The sequence below is a fragment of the Canis lupus genome, chromosome 5, assembly GCF_011100685.1.
Source record: "Canis lupus familiaris isolate Mischka breed German Shepherd chromosome 5, alternate assembly UU_Cfam_GSD_1.0, whole genome shotgun sequence".
Taxonomy (NCBI): domain Eukaryota; kingdom Metazoa; phylum Chordata; class Mammalia; order Carnivora; family Canidae; genus Canis; species Canis lupus.
This window is the reverse complement of record NC_049226.1, coordinates 34315476-34339307: the sequence shown is the minus strand read 5'-3', so window position 1 is coordinate 34339307 and position 23832 is coordinate 34315476. Positions and strand designations below refer to the sequence as shown.

At 44.1% G+C, this 23832-nt stretch overlaps 1 protein-coding gene across 4 annotated transcripts in view; it reads right to left on the bottom strand.

Annotated features, from left to right (window-relative positions):
• The window catches only part of CFAP52 (cilia and flagella associated protein 52), a 41650-nt gene that overhangs the window by 3208 nt on the left and 14610 nt on the right, over positions 1-23832 (bottom strand). For 3 of the 4 annotated variants that reach the window (XM_038536868.1, XM_038536871.1, XM_038536870.1), the window contains exons 5-12: positions 23632-23731; positions 22745-22861; positions 18952-19052; positions 15686-15856; positions 8716-8864; positions 6432-6577; positions 3686-3837; positions 1127-1229 (exon numbers count right to left, since the gene is read on the bottom strand). In XM_038536868.1, coding sequence (XP_038392796.1) covers positions 1127-1229; positions 3686-3837; positions 6432-6577; positions 8716-8864; positions 15686-15856; positions 18952-19052; positions 22745-22861; positions 23632-23731 — 1039 coding nt within the window. The remainder of the gene's footprint in view (positions 1-1126; positions 1230-3685; positions 3838-6431; positions 6578-8715; positions 8865-15685; positions 15857-18951; positions 19053-22744; positions 22862-23631; positions 23732-23832) is intronic. The other variant, XM_038536869.1, reaches the window with a different exon arrangement.

Genomic DNA, 23832 nt, shown 5'->3' with positions numbered 1-23832 from the left:
TATTTGTATTCATTTGCGAAAGCACAAGCAGCAGGAGGGCCAGAGGGAGCCCGACCTGGGGCTCGATCCCAAGACCCTGGGGATCATGACTTGAGCCAAAGGCAGACGCTAAGCCACCCAGGTGACCCTATTTTCTTTCCTTTTTTTTTTTTTTTTTTTTTTAAGATTTTATTTATTTGACAGAGAGCAAGCAAGCATGAGTGGGGTGGGGATATGCCAAGGAAGAGGGAGAAGCAGACTTCCTGCTGAGCAGGGAACCAGACATGGGACTCGATCCCAGAACCCTAGGATCATGACCTGAGCTGAGGGCTGATGCTTCACCGACTGAGCCCCCCAGACGCTCCCTGCCTCCTCTTCCTAGATTCTATCTTTGGTGTTGGGGGAGCAGAGAGAGGTACCTCTAGTATTTCTCCTACAATATTTTTATACTTCCAACTTTACTTTTTCTGTAGCTGGTGAAAAGATAAATATACAATCTCTTCTTTGATGATCTCAAAGTCATCTCCAAGTCTGAATTAGGGGAATCCAAATCCATTAATTGGATGTGCAGGTAACTGGACTGAGTCCTGGCTGATCTGATGTGGCCAGGAGGGTAGCTGACACCCCAGCATCCTTGCCCTTCCATGCACCTCTCTCCTGAAGCCTTTTGCTTGCTCCAAAAGGAAGGGTTCCCCCCAAAAGAGGGACCAACCTTCACCCAAGGCTAGGGACTCCTCAGCTAAAGAGATTTGTTATATGTTGGTGAAGTAGAGGAGAGCATGTCATTCCACTTGAGTGTAGTCACGGGGGCAACTGGTTTGGGCAATCTGGTTCTAGGCTCAGAAATGCCCTAATAATGAAAACCAGTACTTAGCGCATAGCTACTATGGGCCAGGTCCCCCGCCATCGGCATTACACACAAGCATGTCTTTAGCGCTCACGTCACTCTGTGAAATCAGCCCTTTACAGACAAGGAAGCAAAGACACCAAAAGGTGATGTAGCATTTGCAAAGCGGAGCAGCTGGTCCCCAGCAAGACTGTGCTCTGAATTCCTGGGGCTCAACCCCAGAGCTGCTCCCTCAGCCACAGCACCTTACTGAGTCTGCGCTGCACCAGAAGGGCCCTGACTCCTGCTGGGAGTGTTTACCTTTCTGTCTGTCCCGCTGGTGATGATCTGGAACTCTTCCGGGTGGTAACAAACACACTGGAATAAGGTATTTGCCAGGATCATCTGATTTCTCCGGAGACGTCTGAAAATGAGACACAAAAGCCGTGAGGCTCGACTTGCTCTTCCCTAGGAGATGTATTGTTCAAAGTGGATTTGGTGCAAGCGGGAGTTGCTTTGGTTTATCTATCCCAGACAGACTTCCTGCTCCTCTGCAGGCTCCAGTTTGGCATCTCCTCAGCACACCTGCGGGGCACTCAGAAGACACCGGTTGGGCCCTTTTCCAAAGACAAAGCACAGAACTGCAGGGGAAGCCTCAAGTTCCAGCAAGAGTGAAGTGGGAGGGGCTGAGTTCAGAGTTACCCTGCTGCCTTCCACACAAGCCACCTTATTCTTGAGGCTACCATGTGGAAGTAAAGGTTCCTACCATCTGAGTGACACAGTGTGGGGATAGGTTTTTATTTTTATTATCTTTCTTTAGACATTTTTTAAAGATTTTATTTGAGAGTGAGAGAGTGAGCATGAGCGGGGTGAGGGGCAGAGGGAGAAGCAGGCTCCCCGCTGAGCAGGGAGTCCGATGAGGGGCTTGATCCCAGGACCCCGGGATCATGACCTGAGCTGAAGGCACCCCCTTAACTGACTGAGCCACCTAGGTGACCTGGGGATGGGTTTTTAAAAATAGATATTATTGAGCTTCACCTTTAAGGATTTGGATCTAGCAGGTAGGGATGAGGCCCACAGATGGGCCCGTTTCATCAGCATCCCAGCTGATTCTCCTGTGCATGACGGTTTGAAAACCACTGTGGTAGCTACCATGCTAACAAATATGTACATATATGGCTTCTCCCCCTCAGGAAATGGGTGGCCATCTCACAGGCCAGCCTCCGCAGGCTGAAAACATGCACCTTCTGCATGGTTTCTTCTCAATATGGCAGTTTTCAAACCTGGCATCTGGGATGGCCACTTTTTAAAGATTTTAGCACAAATTAGCCAGATAGTTCTGCAATACAGCAGGCAGGCTTCAGGGATTTTTGGTGATCACAAATAACCCATGGATATCACTTTAGAGACGCCCTACCTGGGACGCCTGGGGGGTTTAGCAGTTGAGCGCCTGCCTTTGGCCCAGGGCATGATCCCGGGGTCCTGGGATCAAGTCCCACATCGGGCTCCCCACAGGGAGCCTGCTTCTCCCTCTGTCTGTGTCTCTGCCTCTCTCTCTGTGTCTCTCAAGAATAAATAAATAAAATCTTTAAAAAAGAAAGAGAGAGAGAGAGAGAGACGCCCTACCTTCTAGTTCTGTGTGTTACCAAAGGGGAGTTCAGGTGTAGGCTAAGACCTCCCGCAAGTGTGGTCCTTGAACCAGGGGCATCCCTTTGGAGCTGGTTAGAAATGCAGAATCTCAGGAGCCCCTCTGGACCTACTGAATACAAATCTACATGTTAACCAGATCCCCAGGTTGTCCATGGGAAGGCACATCAAAGTGAGAGACACGCAGGACCAGGAGGCAGGTTTCTTTCATTTTTGTTTTTCAGTGTATTAAATAAAAAGTGTTCTGCATTTGCATTAATTCTCATTCTCTTCTCTCCAGTCTAGAAAGTTCCTTATTCTCCTGTAGTACCTATATCCATTCCTATATTTAGATCTTTTTTCTCCTGTTTCTAGACTTATCTGAGTCTCTCTAAGGCAGTTATGTGCAGAGGCAAGGCATCTTAGGAGTGATTAAGAGAGGTTGCCAGGGGAGGAGGGAGTTAGGGGAATAGGGCCTAATTCTAAATTAAAAAACACAACTGGGGCGCCTGGGTGGCTCAGTGGTTGAGCATCTTCCTTTGGCTCAGGGCGTGATCCTGGGGTCCTGGGATTGAGTCCCACATCGGGCTCCCTGCATGGAGCCTACTTCTCCCTCTGCCTGAGTCTCTGCCTCTCTCTGTGTCTCTCATGAATAAATAAATAAAATCTTAAAAAATAAATCAATAAACACAGCTAAAATGCTTATGGTAAAAAAAAATGAATATTTTTAAAATAAATAAATACACAAAGCTAAAATGCTTATAGTAAAAAAAAAAAAATCACCCCTGAAAACCTTTTGTGGACTCCCAACAATAAAGTCACACCAGTCCCCCACTTCCACCCCGCATGGCTCACTCTGCAGAGCTCACTCTGGGCTTGGTCACACTGCGTGGCACAACAATAGGAACTGCCTATGACATTACTTCCCTCTCCCTTTTTGCGGGGTGGGGGGGAATTCTTAGGATTGCATTCATGTAAGTTCAATCATGCTTCGCGGTGTGTGACCGGAAAGCTATTTGCCCGTGCGTCCAGAATCTTCTAAAATCCAGCCCTTCCGGGAAACTGTATCCCTTCTACCAGCACCCGTAAACCCTGAACAAACCCGTAAACATCAGAGGAGTGGCTTCAGATGGACATCCCCTGACCGTTGCCTTAAAGATTTCTAGTCTTTGTTTGAATCTTCTCTCAAGTTCCATAAAAATGCTGGGATTCCTGGGTGTGTATCATGTTGTCCTCCCCACCACGGGTACCTACACCAGGTCCCAAATGATGCAAGTGCCATCCGTGCTGGCAGTGACACATTCCTCATTGTTCTTCTTCACCCTAATGCAAGACACGGAGGATTTGTGCTCTTTCAGGGCCTCTTCCAGCTTCTGGGTCTGGCAGCCTATCTGCCACACCCTCACCTGGAAGCCACAAAGCATAGGCTTTCAACACAAACTTGGGACTTGAAGGGGTTAAAATATATACTTTTTCCCCCCATATTTATATGCTTTTTCAGCTCTACTGTACTCGACTTATTTTAAATTTGCTGTTCTCGTCTCCATTGAGTGGGGCGGGAATGCAAAGCTGCAGAGCAGGAATATCCTTCCATGGAGCCAGGAAAATGCTACCAATAATCCTAAACCTACATCTACTTTTAAGGCTGAGAAATTTATCAGACACCTGCTGCTAGCTAAAGCAAGCGAAATAGCATATCTGCTCAGTTTTGCTGAGCATCACTCTCAGACTTCTGGTGCCATCAGGAAAGCTCTTGGGTGCCCAGAGCCATATTTAAACTTCACATCAGCTGCTCAGGCTTAATGGTTTTCAATCGATGGTTCCCAACCTTATCAAAGCCAGTACCCGCTTTCTACAACAAATATATTCTGACTGCCAACCCCCTGCTATCATGAAGTGAAATTCATAGGTCATTGGTTCTACCCACAAAATTTCAAAAATGGTCAATATGATGCCCTAACTGTAATAAAAGGGGTACGTAAAAGGGAAGTCATTGTATGGTCCTGTAATAAATAAACATTCTGTCACAACCATACCAGAAAGCATAATAATGTAGTCAGATGCTTACACTTTCTCATATCGAGCATGTTGGACTTGTGGAAGGTATGAAGAGCAGAGATTATCTTGCTTCAGTAACATAAGACAATACAAGAATACAAGAATAGTATCAACACCCTAGAAACTAGGGTTAGGATAAGTGATAATGGGCTAACTTATTTGTACCTGAAAGGGGAAAGTAGCCATAAGCAAAGTAAGAAAAACATCCTAAGACGTTTCCTTAGTAAGGAAGATGGGGAAGCATGAAGTTCTCCCAAATGAGCTGTGTCTGAATAATTCTCTAATCTTGTAAGCCACTATGTGTGGAGGCATACATTCAGTCTTTAGCAAGAGTAATACTCAAATTTTCTAACTCATACGATATGGGCAGCAGCCAAACAGCACCCAGGCCTGGAGCTTTGGATGTTCTGGGCGTTAGCCTTTAAGCTGTGGGACTGCAGGGGGTTTAGGTTATGTTTGCGGGGGTAAAGGGAGAGGGGGTAAAGTGGTGGGACTGGGGTCTTTGCAACTCAGGCAAGGTCATTTACCAATGAAAATGGAAATACTTGAGTACTTCAGGAACTGCTGAATTCATACCCGTGCACACATGCTGACAGCAGCCCTGGTCTCCAGCACTTAACAATGAATGTCTTTTGGAAGGAAGGTCCATAATAGCTGAGTGAGGAATGGGAAGAAGAGCTGATGTGGTGTTCTGAAAAGACTGCCAAGGGCAATGAATTTGTAATGTCTGATTTCTTCCAGCAGCTCTCATCAGCTGGGGCTCAGTCCCCTAGAAGCAGATGATCTGGTCCAAGCCAAGTTTGGGCAGGGGCAGGGCAGATGCCCCAAAAGGCTGAGGGAGCTAGCAAGGATGCTGAGGGTGTTGACAACAGCATGACTGAAGAGCTAAGGGAAGGGATCAAAGCCCTCGAGGGGGTGGTAGGCAGAGAGCAGGGGAGGGTCCAAGGCTAGAAGGGTCTATGGAGCACCTGCCACGTGGCTAGTCCACGTGGAGATGTGCTCTGAATGCAAAATGCACATCAGATTTTGAAGACTTGGTACAAACCATCGCAAGACATCTTACTAATCAGAGTCTTGATTGTTTATTTTCCATTTATATAGAAGAAATGGAAGTGCAGAGAGGTTGAAGAGCTTGCCCCAGGTCACACAGCTGGAAAGTGGTGGAAGCAAAATTTGTAGCCAGACAGTCTGACTCCTGGAGCCCAAACACTCAGCCTGGAACCTGCTTGGCCCTCAACTCTGCTAAAGGCCTCATGAAGATGCTAGATCCTTCTCCACTCTGATAAGTTATTCCTATAATTGCATGAAGATAAGAAAGGAAAAGAAGATGTTCTCTCTTGAGAAAGGCAGGCTTTGGGTGGGGGATGCAGAGAAAGCCGAGGTGGGGGGTGGGGGTGGCTGGGGAGGCAGTGAGAAGAATGTGTGAATGGAAGATGTTTCAGGCTCCTGCCAATGATGGGAGCGAAGGTCAAGTGTGATGATTCTGAAATAATGGTCACACATCTGGGTAGATGAAAGAATTGAGTCTAAAAATAGCATTGCCTTTAAAAGATACGATGGAGACAATTTATGTAACTATAGTCTTTGAAGGAGAAGAACAAACAAATCCAAAACTCTGGCAAAACGCTCACCTGATTCATAGCCCGATTCTGTATAGAATGCTTTCATGTCTGTATCTTGAATGTTCTTTCATGAACAGGTATATTTATCTGTGTGTTTGTGTTATTAGAGTTTTAATTTACAATGTATTTTAGGGTTTCTTCAAAATCCTACTTTGGTTCTGCCTGACTCCTAATATAGGTTAAACACACACACACACACACACACACACACACACACACACGCAAGTAAGTAGCTTCCTGTAAGGCGGTTGCTCTAAACTAGGGGCTATTGCCAAAAAAAAAAAAAAAAAAAAAAAAGATTCTGCCTTCAAGAACAATACCTCCCCTTCCCCACCGCCGCTGATGACCCGTTTACAGTCACTGGTGGTAGCGATAGCTGTCACTCCGATCCTGTGGGCATTGTTGATGACATACATCAGCCGGCCCGTCTCTGGGGCGAAGGCCCGGATCCTACCATCGTCCCATGCTGGCATGGAAGGGAGACAAGAAAGAGGCAGGATCAGTAGGCCCCTAGTCTTGGTGCCGACTCTGGCTCTCCTCAATCATAAAGGAGTCGGGACTGGGGAGCAGTGGTGGTGATGGGGGAAGGTGGCCAGTCCCCCCCCCAATGCCAGGAATCATATCCCTCTTGCTCCTGACTCCCCAAATTGGCCACACCTGCCTGTAGGTGCACCCAACCCCAGGAGAAAACGTTTGGGGTGGGGAGGAAGGAAGGAGGCCAGCTCCCACTGATCCTGTGGGTTGCAAAACTTGTGCTAGCTGATATTGGTTGCATCTGGGTAGAGAATTTAACATCTCTAAACACATGTTGGTTTTTTACCCCTCCCTCTATTTTAAACCTGATGCTCCTTCCCTGACTCCTGCCATCTTCCCCATCTCAATAAAAGTTGCCATCATCCATCCAGTTGTCTAAGCCAAGAACTTCAGAGTCATCCTTGATTCTTCTCTATTCCAACCACCCAACTCCACCCAGCCCAACCCAACTTCCAATCAATAAACAAGCCCTATAAGTTCTACAGTTAAAAAACATCCCGAATTTGCCCACTTCCCAATCCCTCCCTCCACTGGGCCTACCCTCAACCAAGCCACCAGCATCTCTCTCCTGGAGGATTGTAACAGCTTCCTCCCTGGCCTCAGACTCTTGCTCCCTTCAATCAATTATCTATGCAGGGTCTGGGTACACCCCTTCGGGGACCTAGCAGTGAACCTAGAAGTGGCATGAATAGAGGCAGGGAGACCTGGTAGGAAGCCACTAGAAGAAATCTAAGGGATGGTGATGGCTGGGACAAGGGTGGAGATGATGAGAAGTGCGCTGTGGTGAGCGCCATCTGTGGTGAGGCAAATGCCGGAAGCCAAGAGCTTCTGGTGGCCACTGTGTGTGAAGACATGACCAAAGGAGAAGCCAATGGGGAGGAGACAGAGCCAGGGAAAGAGGAGGTGAGATGAGCTACTGATATCACCATTTCAACAGCTGCACCTAAGATCCACTTGACGGGTGCCTCGGTGGTTCAGTAGGTCAAGCGTCTTGACTTCGGCTCAGGTCATGATCTTGGGGTCCTGGGATCAAGCCCTGCGTCAGGCTCCCTGCTCAACACAGAATCTGCTTCTCCCTCTGCCCCTCCCCTTGCTCGTGCTTGCGTGCACACTCTCTCTCTCAAATAAATAAAGTTTTTTTAAAAAAAGAGAGATCCACTTGACTTTTCCCTTATGTGAACAAGTGAATTCACTTTTTGACCACTGGGGAAATTTGCATATGAGTTGAACATAAGATGATATATATTTATATATAAATCCCAGGACCCCAGGATCATGCCCTGAGCTGAAGGCAGATGCTCGCCAGGTGCCCCAAACATAAGATGATATTAAGAAATTATTATTTTGGGGATCCCTGGGTGGCTCAGTGGTTTAGTGCCTGCCTTTGGTCCAGGGTGTGATCCTGGAGTCCTGGAATCGATTCCGTATCGGGCTCCCTGCATGGGGCCTGCTCCTCCCTCTGCCTGTGTCTCTGCCTCTGTGTGTGTGTGTGTGTGTGTGTGCGTGTCTCTCATGAATAAATAAATAAAATCTTTTAAAAAATAAACTAAAAATAATAAAATAAATTTTAAAAAGAAATTATTATTTTGTAGGAAAATATTACTTTTAGCAATGCAAACTAAAGTATTTGGAGGTGGAATATGATGGTGTCTATGATTTACGTTAAAATACTTTGCTGTGAGAGGATCAATTGAGTTAAAAGTGAATTCTCTTTGAGGCATAATATAGTTTAAGTCGGGCTTTTATCTCTCAAACAACCGAAAGGGTTCTAACACATAGGTGCCCTGCACTCACCAAGGCTTCAAAATCCATCTGGTAATAGAATGACTAAATTCTCTTATGAAAGGGAAAGCCACACACTATACGCAGCAATGTCGGGGGCAGGGAAATTGCTTTCTGGTCCTTCTGAGCTCAGAAAGTCTCCTAGCTGGAAGGGAACTCCACAGAGAGGCTGGACTGGAAGCAATGGGAGGCCACTCCAGGTTGTCCATATGGAGAGGCCAGTAGAAGGAACAAAGGTCCAAAGCCACCACCCAAGCCCACGGCAAAGCCCAAGGATGTCAACATTACCCGAGATGATGCTCTTGCCATCTTTCATGAAATCGATGCTGTGGCAGGTCATGTTGGGCACAGTGATCCGCAGCAGCTCCCTGTTGGACAGCGTGTGCCACACTCGGATGTCTTTCTTGGCACAGGTGGCAAACAGCTCGGCGGTGCCACTGCAAAGGAGCCACCGTGAGAATAAAGAGGTGCAGCCACACAAGACACACACTGATTCTTAGGTGCACACTTGACTCTCAGATGTTACCGCGCCGGGATCGGGAACATCAAGTATCTCAAAGCCTGATGGCCTTACAGAAACCTTGTGTAAGATGGCATTCAACGCCCAGAAGTCATCTGTGGATCATCTCTTGCAGCCCTTTGCCCGGAGGAGACAGGTTGAGACAAAGGTGCTCGGGAGGGAAATGCCAATTTCAAAGTCTTTAAGTGTCTTGGTTGACTGGAGATCAAATAGGTCTGTGAGATGTTGATATTAAGAGACACTAAACAAACTCTTCCTGACAATAGTCATCATAATTTCAAAGAGAAAAAAGACACAGGTGCTAGAGTTTATGTTTGCAGATAACCTGGAGCAGTACTTTGCTTGGTTGTGAGAAAATATGAGCTTCTGGACAAGGAAGCGAAGCCCAGAGTAGTCGGTCTATTTTTTTTTAAACGATTTTATTTATTTTTTTAATTTTTTTTAAAATTTATTTATGATAGTCACACACACACACACACACACACACAGAGGCAGAGACACAGGCAGAGGGAGAAGCAGGCTCCATGCACCGGGAGCCCGACGTGGGATTCGATCCCGGGTCTCCAGGATCGCGCCCTGGGCCAAAGGCAGGCGTCAAACCGCTGCACCACCCAGGGATCCCCGATTTTATTTATTTATTTAAGAGAGAGAGAGAGAAAGAAAGAGCACTAGCAGGGGGAGGAGCAGAGGGAGAGGGAGAAGCAGATTCTTCACTGAGCAGGGAGCCTAATGCAGGGCTCAATCCCAGGACCCCAAGATCATGACCTGAGCTGAAGTAGGACACTTCACTGACTGAGCCACCCGGGTACCCCCTGCTTTTTTAAAAGACAACTTGTAAATAAAGTGAAAAATACTATTACATCAAAAACTACAGGCTATTTCAATTTGGATAAGAAAAAGGAGTAATACTCGAGTATAATAAAGCCCAGCTGCTTAATAAATATGAATTTATAGCTACAGTCTCTGTGGAGGTTGAACTAACTTTTAGATGTAAATGCTTCTCAAGAAATGTCTACATTTCATCAAAGGCACATTCAGGACAAGAGCTCATATTTTAAGACCATCTCTCTTTGGAATTAATAGAAAAATAAATGGATCTTTTTCCATAGATTTAGCTTTGGGGCTCAAAGAGAAATAATTATAATGCTGGACTAGTTACCTAGAAAAAATGTGGGCTGGAATGGGATGAGGAGATGCAGCTGCTTGCCAGACAGTCCTGAGTAACACAGATCAAATCAAGCCAACTTTAGAGGATAATATTTATTTAAAATAAGAGAGGCTTTATATAAGACACTGCCTTCAGTGAAGGACCCCCTCCTGTGGGGAAAGTGAGCTTTTATTTATTTTTATTTTTTAAAAGACTTTATTTATTCATGGGAGACACGGAGAGAGGCAGAGACACAGGCAGATGGAGAAGCAGGCTCCCTGCAGGGAGCCTGATGCGTAACTCGATCCCAGGACCCCGGGATCACACCTTGAGCTGAAGGCAGACGCTCGACCCCTGAGAACCCCCAGGTCTCCCAGGAAAGTGAGCTTTTAAAGAGGCATGTGGACTCCTCATGAAAGTCAAATATCATGGATTTGAGCACACCTAGAGAACTTTCCAAACTCTCCCTACCCTTGACGGATGGTCTACTTCTTCAGGAATCTAGTTCAGACATGAACTTTTCCAGTAGTAGACTGTCCCTAGTTTAGGATCTGAAAGGATAAATTCCAGGAAAAAAAAAAACCAAACTGATCAGATCAAGACGGCTCCCTGGGCCCACATATCTCCCACCTAAAATCCTGTGAAATGAAGAGACGGATGCAGATGCCAGAGACAGGGGTAGAGGTAGAGGTAGATACAGGGAAGCAGGAACAGATTACCATCAAATTGACCAGAAACATTGAGGACCAAGAGAAACCAGCCAGATAAAACCTGCGGACAGACAGAACCAGAGGGAAACACAAAGTATCAAAATCAGGAGGAGGGGGTAGCTCTTGTGATGTTGTAGGCACCAAGTGGTCACACAAACCTTCCTGCAGATGGCAAGCAGAAGCACTAAACAGGGTCAACAACGAGAACCTAAAATCCTAAAGATGCTGAAAGCGTTTAAAAGTAAGCAGAAACCTGGGAGCAGTTGTTCTTGTAAAAGTGCAAGTGGGAAGGGTTAAGAATCATGACCGTGTTGCTGGCTAATCCAAGGATGCCCCTGACTCCCACAGCTGTGGGGGCCACGGAAAAGCAGTGCCAGGTAAACTGTTTAAAGACGTGTTAACAGAGTCGAGGGCTGAAAAATGTATTTATTTAAAAAAAGATTTTACTTATTTATATGACAGAGAGAGAGAGAGCATGAGCAGGGAGGGAGGGGCAGAGGGAGACGGAGAAGCAGACGCCCCACTGAGCAGGGAGCCTGATGCAGGGACTCGATCTCAGGACCCCGGGATCATGACCTGAGCCAAAGGCAGATGCTTAACCTACTGAGCCACCCAGGCACCCCAAGGGCTGGAAAATTTAAAGAGGGAAATCCTGGCAGCAAGAGATCTACCTAAATTCAAATTATAAACATTGCCTAAATTCCCATCTGACAGCTAAATTCTATGTGCATGGGAGAAAATCCAAGAGGAGGAAAAAGCAGACACAGACCAGAGAGGACTCTTCTTTTTAAAAAAATTCTATTGATCTTTTTTTTTTTATTTTTTTAGGATCCTATTTTTGAAGACAGAGCTACATGGGATCAATCTGAGCGGGTGGTATTTTGTTTTTTGTTTGTTTGTTTGTTTGGTTGTTTTTTTTTTTTTTTTTTTGGACTTTTTAACTGAATACATTCATCAACTGGGTTCAGCTTGCAAGGCAGAAAGCTGGACCTTACAGGCTAAAAATATCAGAAGCCAGGACCTGAGGTCCTAAGAACAGCTGAGAATTAAGAGGAAATCTCTAGAAGCAAGGAAACCATGGGGAGGATGAGCTTCATCTCTGCACAAATCCTTGGGTGAATGCTAAGTTCTGCAAGCATGCAGGAGTACCCAGAACCTGTATATGAAAGCTACAGTGGGAAGCCATAAGACTGTCAGCTGCTGCATTCTGTGAGAAGGACAAAATTTGCAGGTTGAGTCCAGGCCAATAATCCTCAGAGAACACCAGGGAATTCAGAGTTAGTACAATGTATTATCTATCATGCTGAGTTTTCAATGAAAAGTAAGCAGATATGCAAAGAAATAGGAAAATATTATTTGGGGAACAGACAATCAAAAGATCAAGGTGTTGGAAAGACTTCAAAGCAACTAATTTAAAATATATTCAAAGTATTAAAGGAAACTATAATATTAGGGCGCCTGGGTGGCTCAGCAGGTTAGGCACTTGCCTCCAGCTCAGGTCATGATCTCAGGGGCCTGGGATCAAGCCCAGTATCAGGCTCCCTGCTTAGCAAGGAGTCTGCTTCTCTCTCTGCTCCTTACCCGGCTTGCGGTTTCTTGTGCTCTCTCTCTTAAATAAATAAATAAAATCTTAATTTAAAAAAATTAGGGGGGGGGATCCCTTGGTGGCTCTGCGGTTTAGTGCCTGCCTTCAGTCCAGGGCGTGATCCTGGGGACCCGGGATCGAGTCCCACGTCAGGCTCCCTGCATGGAGCCTGCTTCTCCCTCTGCCTGTGTCTCTGCCTCTCTCTCTCTCTCATGAATAAATAAAATCTTTAAAAATATAAAAAATAAAAAAATAAAAAATTTAGGGGCACCCAGGTGGCTCAGTTGGTTAAGTGTCTGTCTTCAGCTCAAGTCAGGATCCCAGGGTCCTGGGATTGAGCACAGTGTCAGGCTCCCTGCTCAGTGGGAAGCTTGCTTTTCCCTTTCCTCCTTGTTCATGCTCTCACTATCTCTGTCTCTCACTCTCTCTCAAATAAACAAATAAAATATTTAAAAATGTAAAGGAAACTATGATACCAATGAATTAACAGACAGGCAATATCTAGAAAGAACTAGAAACAATATCATAATCATAAATTATTATATCAAATATACATACTTATGACTTAAAGATTGATAAATAACAAACAATACCATGAATAGTTTCCAAGTCATGTGAAGTCAGGGAGGGGAAGGTACAACCACAAAACATGATCACGACACAACACAAGACAAGAAAAGGAGACACAGGGACTCTAGGGTGGCTCAATGGTTGAACGTCTGCTTTGGGCTCAGGTCATGATCCTGGGGTCCTGGGATTGAGTCCTGCATTGGGCTCCTGCAGGGGAGCCTGCTTCTCCCTCTGCTTGTGTCTCTGCCTCTCTCTCTGTGCCTCTCATGAATAAATACATAAAATCTTAAAAAAAAAAAGGAGACACAAAAAGAAGAAACATACTATATAGAAAATATCTATAAACTCATTAGATAGAAATAAGCACAAGTGGATTAAATTCTATGAAAAGACCAAGGCTGGCCTAAAACAATACAAAAAGAGACATAGTTTCTTTTGCTACAGTGCATGTCTCTAACATGTATTATTAGCTCATATGCAATAGGCAAATAGGCACGTGATAGCAGAATGTTGCAGAAGTCGTTTTGGTTTTTTCCCAATAGATTAATGCCTTGGCACATGAAGGACTAGTAGCTGAAAAAAATGTACATTAACTGAATCCGCAAGGAAAGGAAAAATGCAGTCCTTTGCGGGATGCTGGTGTACCCCATGTTCTTCCTCTTCGTTCAGTTTTCTCCGTAGCTCAGCAGGGAGATGGAGGAGAGAGCAAAGCAGGAATGGGTAGTAACCCTGGATAGATTTCTTTTTGGGATCATGGAATGTTCCAGAATTAGATTATGATGATAGCCTCACAACTCTGTAAATGTGAACAAACAGACAAGCAAATACAAAACAAAAGAACAACCCACATTGAGTTGTGAACTCTAAATGGGTAAACTTTATGGCATGTAAATTATATTTTAATAAAGCTGTTTCACAAAAAAGAAAAACAAGAAAAAAGGAGATGGGCGGGGGCTGGAGGGAGAAGAGGTACAAACCCTGAGTAGGTCAGTAACTAAGTAAGTATTTGAAGAGATAGTTAAAAATTGACTCTTAGAAAAGGCCCCCCAGGGCCAAGTAATTTTACAGATTGATTCTACTGAGCTCCTTAGGAAAAGAGGAAAACACTTGATGGGATGAGCACTGGGTATTACACTATATATTGGCAAATTGAATTTAAATTTAAAAAATATTAAAAAAAAAAGAAAAAGAGGAAAAAAGTAAGATGAAAAGAAAATGACCAACCAAATCTCAAAAAAGATCACCCTGGTGGGAAGCACCAGCTGTTTTCAATATGAGAAACATATAAGGGCACTTGGGCAGCTCAGCTGGTGAAACGTCCATTTCTTGGTTTCGACTCAGGTCATGATCTCAGGGTAGTGAGATGGAGCCCCATGTTGGGCTCTGCACTCAGCGGGGAGTCTGCTTGAGATTCTGTCTCTCTCTCCCTCTGCCCCTCCCACTCATGCTCTCTTTCTCTAAAATAAATAAGTAAAAAAAATTAAATAAATAAATAAATACAATAAATAAGTAAATCTTTAAAAAAAAAAAAGTAATTGCGATGACTCAGGGAACCCAAATACATTTCATGATCTTAAGGATTGAGTTTCTAAAGGGAGTCTCACCACCCATAAAACAACGATTCTGAGCTTTGTAAATTCAAGTCACATACTGTGGAAGGTCAGAGCAAAAACTGTCCCATCAAGTTCGTGGGGTGAATGCCACCGAAGATAAAATATGTTTCAAAAGCAAATAATGGCAAACCATGACTTGACTATTTTTTTTTATATCAAAACTGCTGATGGTTGTTTGCTTCATTTGTATCATGTAGGATTTACCAAGAATTCCAGAAGATTACTGAGTGGTCCAGAAGACCTCTTGTGTCCACCACCATTAAGTGTGCCAAGTCTAGAAGACCCAAGAGGTATAAACAAATGACTTGAAAGAAGTTTGGGAAAAAGGCACTACTGGGGCACCTGGGTGGCTCAGTTGGTTAAATGTCTACCTTCAGCCCAGGTTATGATCCTGGGGTCCTGGAATTGAGTCCCATGTCAGGCTTCCTGCTTAGCAGGGAGCCTGCTTCTCCCTTTCCCTCTACTCCTCCCCCTGCTTGTGCTCTATTTCTCTCTCTCTCTCGTTGTCAAATAAATAAATAAAAATCTAGAAAGAAAGAAAGAAAGAAAGAAAGAAGAAAGAAAGAAAGAAAGAAAGAAAGAAAGAAAGAAGAAAGAAAGAAAGAAAGAAAGAAAGAAAAAGGAAGGAAGGAAGGAAGGAAGGAAGGAAAGAAGGAAGGAAGGAAGGAAGGAAGGAAGGAAGGAAGGAAGGAAGGAAGGAAGGAAGGAAGGAAGGGCAGGCAAGCGGGAATTAGTAAGCTTTTTCCAGACAGTACTGGGGAAACAGAAAAGTTTCCGTGATAAGTTTATTAGAAGAGCCAACATTCTAAAGAAGCCCAAATTTGAACTGTGAAAACTAATGTAGCTGCTGGGTGAAGGCAATAGGTATAACCAGTGTTAAAAATAATTATCAACATCAGTATTATATTTCCAATTATTATAATTAATATTAGATCATAAATGTTATTAAAATAACTGACCAGCATTGAAAAATTTGAGGACAAAAAATAATAATTATATTAGTACATGTTGAAAAGGCATTAATGAGATAAAATCAAATTTCTTGGCACACTGCATCAGACCTCCATGTTTTCACTGAGTGTGGGAGCCAAAATACTTTGCTCTTCTACTTACAATGGAAAGATAATGTCCTCAACAGCTTCAAAGTGACAAGTTGCAATGAGAGTCTCTTTGAAATCCGTGAAGTTGATACGATAAATGTGTGATTCTTCTGTTCCTACAAAAAACTGGTGTCCTTCCCCTCGAAGTGTGATAGAAGTGATGCCACCTTGTAACTGGACTTTCCTTTATGGAGAAGCAGAAAGGTGAAGTAGATTCACTCCATCAGTTGAGTACTTGTTACAGAGGATACAAATCTGGCATATGACCTAGGACATGCCTTCAGGGAGGGGACACAATTGGAAAGTCAGGAGTGACTCACAATAGTGGGTGCCCATGGTCAGCAGAGGGAAAGGCCAGCAGGGTTTACAGTAGTTTGGGGGGCTTCCTCGGTGAGAGAGAGTCTAAAATGGGTTGTGGAACGTAGGCAGGATCTGGACAGAAGGAACATTCCAGGAAGGCAATGGGCACAAACGATTGTGGCAATTAAGTACTTCATTAATTCCATTTCTGGGAAATAATCCCACAATTGGGAGGGAAAACCTTTATGTCAAAGGAGGTTATTATAACTAATGAAAAGAGTACAAAGTTGGAAACAACCTAAATATCCAATTGCAATGCAACGGTGAAATCATCTATGGGACAGCAGGCAACTTCTTAAGATATTGGCCAATTAAAGCATGTTTCAAAGATTCTGTATGTTTTACCACAGTTTTTTTTTTTTTTTTTTGTAATTTACCACAGTAGTTTTTTAAAAGATATTAATGTTGAGAATGTTTATGACATTTGCCTTAAGTAAAAATAAATCAGAATATATTTTGTACACAGGGAAGTACAGTGATTTTAAAATGTATACGAAGAAATCAAGACAAGAATAAATAACAAAACATTAATAGTGGCTGTCTTCGCCCAACTTCAGGGACTCTTGTCTCTTCATCCACATTTCAAATCCTACTGCTTCCCAAATGTGTCAGGAGTGTGAACTTTACCAAAAAACAAAAAAAGCATATACATGAACAAGTCCCTAAAAACCCAACCTTGCTCTGCAACTAATTTAGTTTTGACAGTAAGAATGCAGTGGAGATTCTTGTGCAAGGGATCAGTGTGGGACGGGTAATACTTTACAAAGATCCTTTTGTTGGTGGGATGCAGAATGGTTAATGAAGAAAGGACTGACCCCAAGTCACATCCTGGCTCCTTCACTAACTAGATAGAGCTCTCTGACCCTGGATAAATTGTCAGAAATCTCCTAGCTTCGCTTCACTTGACCACAGAATAATTTCTCCTTCGTAGGGTCGTGGTGAGGATTAGAGATAATGTACATGAGGCCATGGAGGGCAGCCATTAGAAATACTGGCTATTGGCATCTGGGCTCTCTAGAAGACAAAGTGAAGCCCAGGGCTCTGGGGGCAAGGCCAAGGGTCCCTGAGCTTCAGCAGTCTGCTTCATCATAACTACTTCCTGACTTCTCATGGGAGCAACTTTCTCCATCCACAAAAAACCAAGGAGGCAGAAATCACAGCATCCAATGGGAGTACATGCTATCACACTAGGTTAGTTTGGAGATGCATACAGCACAAACCCTGTAATAACTTCCTTGAATTAATCATCCTTATGACAGTGGGAACATTTGTATATTCAGGACAAGGTATTTGAAAATTAGGGGGTGAATTTTTTATACTCACTCCACATATCCAGAGTCTAATCAACTCTGCTCTTTAGTAGCCTCCTTCTCTTATTCCCCTTCACCCAGACACAGACCTCGTCCAAATGCATTCCCAAGAAGACCTATCCAGAGCACTGAGTTTAAAATTACAAACTTGGGGGCACCTGGGGGGCTCAGTGGTTGAGCATCTGCCTTTGGCTCAGGGCTTGATTCTAGGGTCCCGGGATCAAGTTCCGCATCAGGCTCCCCAGAGGGAAACTGCTTCTCCCTCTGCCTGTGTCTCTGCCTCTTTCTCTATGTCTCTCATGAATAAATAAATAAAATCTTTTTTTTTAATTTTTTTTTATTTATTTATGATAGGCACACAGAGAGAGAGAGAGAGGCAGAGACACAGGCAGAGGGAGAAGCAGGCTCCATGCACCGGGAGCCTGACGTGGGATTCGATCCCGGATCTCCAGGATCGCGCCCTGGGCCAAAGGCAGGCGCTAAACTGCTGCGCCACCCAGGGATCCCAATAAATAAAATCTTAAAAAAAAAAAAAAAACTTGCGTTCAAATGAATTAACCATGAGAATAGTGCCTGACACATAAGAGGTACCCACTGCATAATAAATTTCACTGAATAAACAAATTTTGAAGGTTTTGAGATTTGAGGTTATTTCTTGGATTTTTTCTTCTTTTTTGAGAAAGAGTGCACGCACATGGGAGGGGGAGAGAGAGAGAGGATCTTAAGCAGGGTCCATGTATAACACCAAGTCAGATGGGGGGGGGGCTCGATCTCACCACCTTGAGATCATGACCTGAGCTGAAATCAAGAGTTGGACACTCAAACAACCGAGTCACCCAGGCGCCCCTGCTGGATATCTTTATAACAGCATCTTATTTCCTCTGTTATGATTCAGATTTATAAATGAAATAATAATTAATGTACTTATTAGAAGGGCAATGTCCCCTTGGGTAGTCGTGGACTACTTCGGTTTGATTCAACATAAGCTATTGTCTTTTCATTGGCAAAGAAATAATCTATTGGGGGATCCCTGGGTGGCACAGCAGTTTGGCGCCTGCCTTTGGCCCAGGGCGCGATCCTGGAGACCCGGGATCGAATCCCACATGGGCTCCCGGTGCATGGAGCCTGCTTCTCTCTCTGCCTATGTCTCTGCCTCTCTCTCTCTCTCTCTCTCTCTGTGACTATCATAAATAAATAAAAATTAAAAAAAAAAAAAAAAAAAAAAGAAATAATCTATTGTGATTCCAACCACTCATTTTAACAGTAAGATTAAATTCTTTAACCAAATATCACTTTGGCGGGATCCCTGGGTGGCGCAGCGGTTTGGCGCCTGCCTTTGGCCCAGGGCGCGATCCTGGAGACCCGGGATCGAATCCCACATCGGGCTCCCGGTGCATGGAGCCTGCTTCTCCCTCTGCCTGTGTCTCTGCCCCTCTCTCTCTCTCTCTCTCTCTCTGTGACTATCATAAATAAATTTAAAAAAATGAAAAAAAACAAAACAAAAAACAAATATCACTTTGGCAATTATTGCCAAGTAGTTACTGGCTTTAAGCAGACTTCCTTCTGGTGGGTCCTTCCCCATTCCAACCCCGTGGAGTCTGGAACTTACTTGATAGGTTTGTAGCTGGGGCTTTTACAGAAGATCAGCAATCCGGCTCCGGAACCCACCAACAAACCCCCCATCTTCAGGCACCTGATGGCAGACACTCCCTAAGGGGTAGAAACAGCACTGAGAGAAAAGCCAGATGGTTTCATCGTTAAGAATCAGTGTGTGGGGGCACCTGAGTGGCTTCGTCAGTTAAGTGTCTTTCTTCGGCTTAGGTCATGATCCTGGGGTCCTGGGATAGAGCCCTGGTCAATGGGGAACCTGCCACTCCCCCTGTGTGTGCTTGCTCGCTCACTCTCTCTTTCAAATAAAGAAATAAATAAAATATTTTTAAATTAAAAAAAGAATCAGTGTGTGAGCTGACACACATGTAACAGACATGGGGCATTGCAAAGGACAGGTCAATGCTGCCACGTGTTGCCTGGACAAAACACATGAAGGTATCACCTGTGACATACCCCTAGGCTGGCCACAGGGCTCAGTGCCAAGAATGAGCTCTCCTGGTCCTTCAAGGAGCAAGCCTGCTTCATCAGACTTCCTCCCTTTAAAACCACCTGTGCATTTTGAATGTATTAAAAATTAACACTTTTTATCTATCTATTGGAATGAAGTTACAGCAGAAGGTATAATAAGCGCGGGCAACATTAGTTCCACAGTGGCTACTGTTTACACCAGAAGTTAATTCTTATACTGCAAGGAGATCATTTTAACATCCAAGGAAAGCACTAAGAACCCTTATTGTTTGGTGACTATATTTTCTGAACTAAAGCATGCAGTATATAGTATATAGTCTTACCAATAATAGACGTAGTTAAATTCAAAGCCATCTTGAAAGTGTGGGGAAATATGATGGTCATTTTATAGCCCCCACTATGAAGTTCTAATTTTATTTTATTGTATTTTTTAAGGACTTTTTAAAAAGATTTTATTTATTTACTCATGAGAGACACAGAAAGAGAGAGGCAGAGACATAGGCAGAGGGAGAAGCAGGATCCATGCAGGAAGCCCAGTGTGGGACTCGATCCTGGGACTCCGGGATCACACCCTAGGCCGAAAGCAGATGCTCAACCGCTGAGCCACCCAGGGATCCCCTGTATTTTTTTTAAGGATTTTATTTCTTTATTTGAAAGAGAGTGAGCAAGAGAGAGAGCAGGGGAGGAGCAAAGGGAGAGGGAGAAACAGACCCTCCACTGAGCAGGAAGCCTGACATGGGGCTCGATCTCAGGACTCTGGGATCGTGACCTGAGCCAAAAGCAGATGATTAACCAACTGAGCCACCCAGGAGCCCCACAATGTTTCATTTTAAAGCTTTCAGTAATAATACAGCTAATGACTTTACAGGCACAGCCTAATAAACTTTAACAAACTTTACAAAATAAATATTATGTCTTTTCAAGTTACACTAAATTGAGTTAGCCTATTCTGGTTCAAAATGCATTTTATGTTTGAGAAGAGAAAGCAAGACTCAAGAATGTTAAGGCACAGAGCAGAATTATGGGCTCCCCTGTCCTGCCCACCACCTTCATCTCCCAAAATGCTACAGCAGGACAATGGGATAAATGCCCAGCCCATGAGGAGACAACCCTGGAGTGAGGATTCTTAGCATGTGTTGGGGGACTTAGGGAAGCAAGGGATAAAGCATTCAACAGAGCCTCAGAGTTACCTATGTGTGATTTCTAAATAAACTTTTGAAATTATAAGCAGGTTCTGAAGCCAGGCTGCATGAGTTCAAATTTCAGCTCTGCTACTGATTAACCATGAGATCTTGAATAGTATGTGACTCAGTGTCCTCATCTGTGATGCAGGGATGAAAATGGTACCTATCTCATCAGACTGTTGAGGACCAAATGGGGTAATACAAAGAAGGTGCTTTGCTCCGTGTCCAATATGCCAACATTTAGGGATCCTGTACAGTTTTTAATATTAGTATTATGACCACCATCATCTTAGGCTTACCAGGTCCGTTAGAAACGATTCCAACCCCTTTACCCTTCTAACCATAGAGTGGCTATTTAAGTAGAGTTTCAAAATGGGTAACAGCCCAAGGTCACATAATATTCCAACCAAATGTCTTCAGCGATATCTCCTATCCTTTCATCCCCTAAGAATTATTTTCTTTCCACTTGCATAAGTGGTTCCACTTGGAACCACTGCCTTGTGGAATTTACCATCAGGCCTAAATGCCTAAATGGCTTAGGAGTTAAAGTATTCACAGTACCCCCATCAATGGCACTTAAGTACCAACAACTTGGGGAACACTAAGATGGCCAGCATCTATTTTTGGGAAAGGCATTTAGATCCCAAGTGCTGTAGGGGGAAGGTGTCAAAAATAGGCAGATTGGTATTTTTCACATAGTGTTAAATGGAGCCCTTTGGAAGTATCTCAGGAGGTGGAAATGGCAGGGCTCTGAGCCTTGCCCTCCCTTTAACTGGGCTGCTTTGCTTTTATCTGTTTCATATCCTGGAATTCCCCTCCTAAAAATAACTTGGAAAACAATGTCTAGACTATACCTCGATCTCCGGTGGGATTATTTCTAAGCCTTTCTCTATCCATACTATAGCGTTCTCTCATTCTTATGCATACTCTTAAAAGCTTGAACATTAAATGATGAGTGTGATTAAGTAAACTCTAACATCTTCCCTGGGCATGTGGTGCAAGATTTCAAGTCTTCTGGGGAATATCTGCTAAGTGGGAAAGCATCTAAGCTGAGAACCATCTGTTCTATTATCAGACATGCGATAGGCAGGTGCAGAACCTAGCACAAGCTCTCAAATTCAAAGGTTAGTGGAAACAGCCCTTGTAACTTTCTGCAGGTCCTGGAAATAGCAGCTCTTATTTTGTGAGACTACCCTCTGATCATAGATTTTTTTCTTTTAAATATTGAAGTCTTTCTGGATTTTTAATCAGAATTGTTAGGAACTCTGCAAATATAAATAATACACATTTTCTAGGTCTTGCTCATGACTTACAATGCTGGCTGAAGCTAAACTCTAAGATCTGGTTATTAGAGGGGTGGCTGGGGGGCTCAGTTGGTGAAGTGTCTGCCTTCAGCTTAGGTCATGATCTCCAGGTCCTGGGATCGAGCCCCACAGCAGGCTCCCTTCTCAGTGGGGAGTCTGCTTCTCCTTCTCCCTCTACCCTTCCCTATCCTGCTTGTGGGCGCGCTCTCTCTCTCTCTCAAATCAATAAATAAAATCATTTTTAAAATAACCTACTTATTGACTAGGACGAAAATTACATATGTATGTATGTGTATATCCGGTGTTATAGATCAAAAAGCATATTTCTTTTATATATGGTAACAGGGCTGTCAAAATTCTGGCACCAGTATGGGTACAAATCAGAACCACAGGCCCGGTGCTTGAAAAATGTAAAAAACGTGTGGTCTGATTCCCTAACTGGGGACACCGAGGAAGTTTGCTCTACATATGAACCAGAGATGAGGGCTCAGAGAAGTCAATGCACCTTGCAAATTTTGGTGTGGCCCTGGGTACAACACAGCCTTCTTCTTTTTTCCACAGACTTTTTTTTTTAAGATTTTATTTATTTATTCATGAGAGACACACAGAGAGAGGCAGAGATACAGGCAGAGGGAGAAGCAGAGGGAGCCCAATGAGGGACTCGATCCCAGAACCCCCGGGGGTCACAACCTGAGCCAAAGGCATATGCTTACCACTAAGCAACCCAGGTGCCCCTTTTTCCCACAGACTCTTGACATAGGTCTATGCTGCCAGTGGAGGGAAGAAATCACCAGAAAAGAGCAGGGCAGGACAGATGCTGGCGGTCTCTACTTACCAGACTGAATTTGTCCTTCACAGGCCCAGTGTCTGCCAGCAGTTTGGTCCTTGGGTTCATTTTCAGAATATCTCCAGTTGTGGTGCCAAGGAAGAAAAAGCTATCATCGTCAGCTATCTGGGGATCAGAGACAAAAAGGGTGCTAAAGATCTGTGTTTTCTCAGTGATGCCCAATAGCTCCCATCAGGGATGGGACAAACTTTCTCTGAGGCCCCATTGGACATCTGACCTACAAAGGTGCCCATGGCTACCTCAGTCTCTATGGACTCTAAGATGGGTAAGAACAGCTCTGAGGGGGGCAGAATCAAAGCCAACCTCAGAACCAGGAGAAAGGTTAGACTCCAGCTAGCCTATGCATTTCACTGGAAGACTCTGTGTCTGGTGTTAGATACGCATGTGTACATATCCTGCCAGTTCTGGTTCTGGAGACACCACCTCAGAGTACCTAGGATGAAGATTTACTCCTCCAAGGAGAACATGTGTTTGCTTTATCTCCTATTTTCCAAAGTCTATCTGCGTATGACAATGATGTGTTAAATAAGAGAAATAAGTCAGTGGAGAATGGAGTTGTCCATATGCATGTAGGAGTCCAACGTAAAAACATATAATTCCTCTTTCCCAAAGTTGTGTCTAGGCAGCTCCTACCTTCTGAAAGGAGCTCCAGAAACAAGACCCTCCCTCACCTGTATCCCCTCAATCAGCATCCCTTATGTCCATACCTCCCCTCCCTACCCCGCAGCCCAAGGTATGTGTACCTATGTATGTGCACACATGTATGCACACACACACATGCATGTACACACACACACATATACCCCTTGGCCAATACTGTTAACAGGAATTTGTGCCAATCTTTACTGACATTAATACTTAAAAGTAATACTTACTGTAATACTCATGACTATTCTTTTCATCTGACCTGTTTGGCACTCAGTTGGCCAGATTTTTCTATTTGGGAGATCCAGTTCCCATACTCGAATGGTCCCACTATGGAGAGAGACACAATCAAATGGAAATCTATTTACTAATCTGTTTATCTCGTCTCTGTTTTCTGCATTCCCCTGGAGGAGAAGCCGAAGGGAAGAGAA